Below are 5,303 nucleotides of genomic sequence, written 5' to 3'. Positions count from 1 at the left end.
CCACATTCTTCATTCTGCAAGAAAGCTGAAGGAACGTCTAAAAGACAAAAATATCAGTTGTGTTAATGTTAAAGCAAAAGCAATGAGAAAAAAAGTACATTCTGAACTCAAAACCTCATTTCTCCTACAAAAATAGCATTTTACTGGTCTCTGTTGACTTTTGCTTCTCTAAGGGTTTGTAAAGCTCTGTTTCTGTAAAGCAGCTGAGGAATAATATGTGCTATATACAAAAATTAAAATTAACTGGACCTAATTGGAAATTTAGTTTTGTAATAATATTGAAATTGCACTACAAATGGCTTTTGCTCATTATAAATCATAACTCTAACATAAGATAAGGGCCTTTAGCATTAATATCAATAATAATAATTAGTGTGTAATAATCTTTAAAAAAAAAAAAAAAGCCACAATATTCTCTATACGATTTAAAATAATATATAACATAACAGAAATTGACTCCTAGTCTATATAGAGTGATTAAAAAGTCCCATATCGATGATTAAAATCTAAATTTTAAATCTTAGAATGAATGTTTCAAAAAATATTACAAACATAACCCTAACTAACCAAACAGCAAGACGTTAAATTACTATGAGCTAAGTTAGTTACCATTTTTACGGAAATAAAATCAACAGCAGCGCTTATAATCATCCGATTTATAAACAGAAACGTGGAATACCTGAATAAAATTCAAAACTGCTGTTTTTTGTCGTTGTTTACATCATTTATATCATGAAACTCACAGCTGAAGATTCTCCTCAGACCAACCGTCAACAACTGAAACTCGCGCCTTTTCGAAATTCGCGCTTCATCCAAGTACAACAGAATGGGAGTTTCTGGATCAGTGGGCGGGGCCATAACTGACGGACGTTTTTGTCTGTTACCTGATTTGCTCACATGACAGTGGCGGTTGTGTTTAGGGGTGGCGGCATGGAATAATTTGCTTTCAAGTGCATCTAACCGACAGATAAACTGTGTGTAAACATGATCCTACAGCGCAACGGACGGCGGATGTCCATTTTAGACACTTACCCTAAATAAATGTAACTACGTCCTTGAATGAGAATGTGAATGTGAACTTTATACCTGTAAGCTGAAGAAAACGTAATGTGATGCACCTGCTGCCTCAGATGACGGACAAAACATTCGCTGGTCGAAAACCTCGAGCCTGGTTTTGGTAAAATGTTAATCAATACTATAAAGACACATGCACACGTCTGACCTGTTTTTCCATCACCTTGTGGTATGTGTTTCCGACCGACAGCGATGAATTCTTACAAATGTATTATGCAGCAGAACTGCAAGCAGAATAATACAGCATCGTAGTCTCACTATAGTAAAAGCTGTGAATTTCAGCTATAATATATTAGAAACATGGAGTTTAAAACTATTGGCTTCACATCATCACGTCAGCTGTCACTGTATTTTGGCGCGAGGCCAAAATAGAAACTTTGTTGTGATTCGTGACGACCTTCACGACACATCACTGAATGTCACTGTTGTGGAAACATTGTTACACGCGCATCTGCCACTAAATGTAGCGTTTGCTTGATATTCCTATATATATATATATATATAGGAATTTTTTTTATTTTTTTTATTTATTTACATGTATTATTTTTTTACAGTGTGTATGTGTAATGTATTGTTTATAGGCCAAGTCACTATAAGAATGTATGGTGTTTTAATTAGTGTGTCCAGCAGAGGGCGCTGAAAGCAGGAATGCGCTCATAGTTTCAGTTTGAAGGAGAAGCGCGTGATATCATGCAAGAGTGCGTATGTAAGAGAGAGAGTGTGTGTGTGTGTGTGTGTGTGTGTGTGTGTGTGTGTGTACGTGCCAATAAAGGCGTCTCATTTGTGTTAAAAGAGCAGCGCAGTCAGAATGATGCTGCAACTACAGCGCAACTTCAGCAGGTCGGTTCTCTTTCATCCTTTGTCCGCATCACGACTCATTTATGAGTTTGATGTTTATTTGTTCATCTGACTCTCAAACTCTCACTGATGTCTCATTGGAAGCTTCTGAATGGAATCGTTTTGAATTTAGTTTTTTTTAGGAAACCTCACTCTAGCAGGTGAAAGATGTTTGGAGGATTTCTACAAATGCTCAAGAAGAGGAAGGAGGTGAGGAAGACTGTTCATCAGCATCAGCATCATCAGTCTTCTGTGGATTATTATATTAATACGCCTGTTTCATTTGTATTTATTTTTTCTAGTTAATTCCTCTGATTGGGATTGTGGGATGTGCGGCAGCTGGAGCAACAGCAACCTCCATTTACTTCTTACTGACCAAACCGGATGTGATGTGAGAAACTTATCTTTATTATGGCTTTGATATTAAGATTTTTATTTTATTTAAATTTTTAATGGGGTTAATGATTTATTCTCTAATCATTATTCTGGACTAGTATTTGAGGAAAATAAAGTTTTAAATTTAACATACATAAAATGAAACTGTCTGATATGTATTTAAAAAGTTAATATTTAATGTATAATATTATAAAAGCTATACATTGATGAAATTTCTTAAATCGTGTAGTTTAAACAAGACTTCAAATCCAGAGCCCTGGGAGACATTAGATCCGTCAAAACCACAGAAGGTACGAAACGCTCTTCATTCATAGTGTGTTTCACAGATCAGTACCAGCTGGTTACGGCAATGTTTAGTAGCAGCCAAATATCTATTTAATCATTGTTTTAGGATGCATAAGTGTAGATTGTAAACAGCAATAATATCAGATAGGGATAGGGTGAAATGGAATGAACTTTGAGACGTGGAGATGCTCTGAGGATGAACATCATCATGTTGACTTTAGACATTTAAGTACCTTTATTTCCATCTGGAAGCTCAAATTAAGCTGATCAACTCCAGAGACACGTTAACAGGTTGTTTGTGTCTCCGTTCAGCTCATAACTATTAACCAGCAGTGGAAACCAGTGGAGGAGCTGGAGCTGGTGAAGAAACTGACCAAATGATCTGCTCTCATTGTGTCCTCTGAGTGTTCGTGCTGTTTTAATTGGGATATTGGTTCTGTTTTCTGAACTGTTTCTGCATGTGCTGGATTGTATTGTAAACATGCACTGTGCCTTCCATTACCTGTGTACTGGATTTAAACTGAAATAAATTAATGCTATAAATAAAACAAGAATCTGCCTTTCCTTCATGAAGGTTTAAGCCCTGTTGGATACATTCATTTGCAGATGGATTCATCTCAAGCGGTTTCAGATTAGCCATTAATCCACCCAGCGAGGCTCGTCTCGCAGCGTTTCCTTCAGCCAGAACAATAAGTCGATAAATCAAACCTGCTGACAGTTCAGCAAGTCATTATGTGTAATCTAATAGAAGAGGAAGTGCTGCCGAGGTCTTCCTGCTTCCGTCTTTGCGCTTGTTCCATTCATGTTTGAGAAACAGTCGTTCATCTCTGACCTGAACAAGCTTTCAGTTACACAGATGGTCTGAAGATGATCAGATCGTGTGTGTTTCATGAACTGCTTCATGAAATTTGCTGCATCATGATGAACATTCACGTCGGCCCACATTCCCCAGACCTGTTTTTTACTGGTTAGAACTTGTCTGTTTTCTCCTGCGAGTGTGTGTGTGTGTGTGTGCGTGTGTGCACGTGACTCAGTGTTTTGTAACATCGCCCATCATGTGATCAGGAAGTGTTAGGCAGTGAGAGCTAAACCAATAAACAGAACTAAAAAACTGACAGCGCACCACTAACCGCCACGCATGCGTACGTGTAGCGTGACGATGAGTGTATAAGAAGTGTTTTATCGGCTGTATTTAATGTGTAGCTCCACTTTGAAAGTTTTTAAAAATTAGGTATATTTTAAAAGTGATATTAATGATTAGTTTATTTAATAGATTATCCAAAAGTGAACACTTTTTTTTGAAAATGCTCACTGTCAGTTCATCCAAGATTGGGATGAGTTTGTTTCCTCATCAGATTTGTAGAAATCCGTCATTGCATCACTGTCTCAACAATGGATCCTCTGCAGTGAATGGGTGCCGTCAGAATGAGAGTCCAAACAGCTGATGAAAACATCACAATAATCCACAAGTAATCCACACCACTCCAGTCCATCAGTTCACATCTTAAGAAGACAAAAGCTATTTTGGCTTGTAAACGGTGTTTGATCAGGTCAGACTTCTCTCCTGATTCAGACCAGACCACTTTTTCACTGGAGGAAGCGTTATAATGGATTATGGACTATTTTAGTTAAAAACGTCTTCATGGTGGGTTCTAGTTTTCTCAAGATGTTAACTGATGGACTGGAGTGGTGGATTATTATAGCAATAAGCCCCAAGGAACCACAGCTTTACGGGGCTTATTGCTTTCATGAAACTGTTATTCCATATACGTAGTGAGGTTTCACAAAATAAAAGGAGCAAATAAAGTGAAAGGATATTAATAAAAAACATTATTCTTCTGCCAAACAATGTAGTTCCTCAGAAACAGCTGTGGCTGCAGCAAAGTGGTTACCGAGCAACACTCAAATGTAAACAAAGGTGTATGTTTGTAGAGTAATTTACACGCAGCTCAACCAATCAGAATCAAGGACCGGAATGCAGAAGTCGGCCTGACTTTTAAACTGAAGAATGCTTTGCATTTCTGGTCTCCAGTGTTTCTAGTCAAATTAGCGTATATTCTGAGCTGATAATCTAATGTTAAACCTAAAATGTTTTTAAAGAGCACATGGCTGCATAGCGCCATCACTTTGCAATGTCGCAATGACCGTCATTTGTCAGTGTCTCGCTCCTCAAAGTTTAATGAGTGTGTCGATGACACGAAGCTGCCGACGTTATCTAAATTAAAAACAGATGGGCGCTGTTTGAATGGGTTCCTATGGAGACTGGAACAGAGGATCCATTGGTGAGACAGTGATGCAATGACACATTCAAATCTGATGAAGAAACAAACTCAACCTAATCTTGGATGCCCTGAGGTGCAAATTTTTACTTTTGATGTTCTATTCCTTTAATTTCCTCTCTGATTTTCATTCCACCGCGTGAGTAAAATCTCATCCGCCTCCTTCGTCGTGTCCTTGAGTGGAACACGCTGAACTTCAAGTCAAACTGTAAATCACTGTCCATACAGATCATCACCTAGCAACAGCAGCATTCACACGTCTGTTCCTAAGAGACGCAGCACATCTCACTGTGACGTCATCAAACCACAACACCACCAATGAAAACATCATTACAGAGCCAACAGGACACACAGACACACCCTAGGTTTCACCCAAACTTCATAATGTCATCAGAAAACTAAAGACAGATGTTTTTCAACTGCAGAACAATT

The 5,303-nt window shown here is 38.0% G+C and overlaps 1 protein-coding gene across 1 annotated transcript; it reads left to right on the top strand.

Moving 5' to 3' along the window:
* The first annotated feature begins 1,796 nt into the window (after positions 1–1,796).
* On the top strand, positions 1,797–3,146 carry cunh15orf48 (chromosome unknown C15orf48 homolog). The gene is made up of 5 exons (XM_051100705.1): positions 1,797–1,914; positions 2,045–2,121; positions 2,214–2,302; positions 2,537–2,597; positions 2,905–3,146. The coding sequence occupies exons 2-5, from the start codon at positions 2,080–2,082 to the stop codon at positions 2,971–2,973; spliced, it is 261 nt and encodes an 86-aa protein (XP_050956662.1). The 5' UTR covers positions 1,797–1,914; positions 2,045–2,079; the 3' UTR covers positions 2,974–3,146.
* The last annotated feature ends 2,157 nt before the right edge of the window (positions 3,147–5,303 follow it).

This window comes from Labeo rohita, unplaced genomic scaffold, assembly GCF_022985175.1.
Source record: "Labeo rohita strain BAU-BD-2019 unplaced genomic scaffold, IGBB_LRoh.1.0 scaffold_108, whole genome shotgun sequence".
Classification (NCBI taxonomy): Eukaryota; Metazoa; Chordata; class Actinopteri; order Cypriniformes; family Cyprinidae; genus Labeo; species Labeo rohita.
Note: the sequence above shows the minus strand (reverse complement) of the source record. Positions and strands in the feature narration are given on the sequence as shown.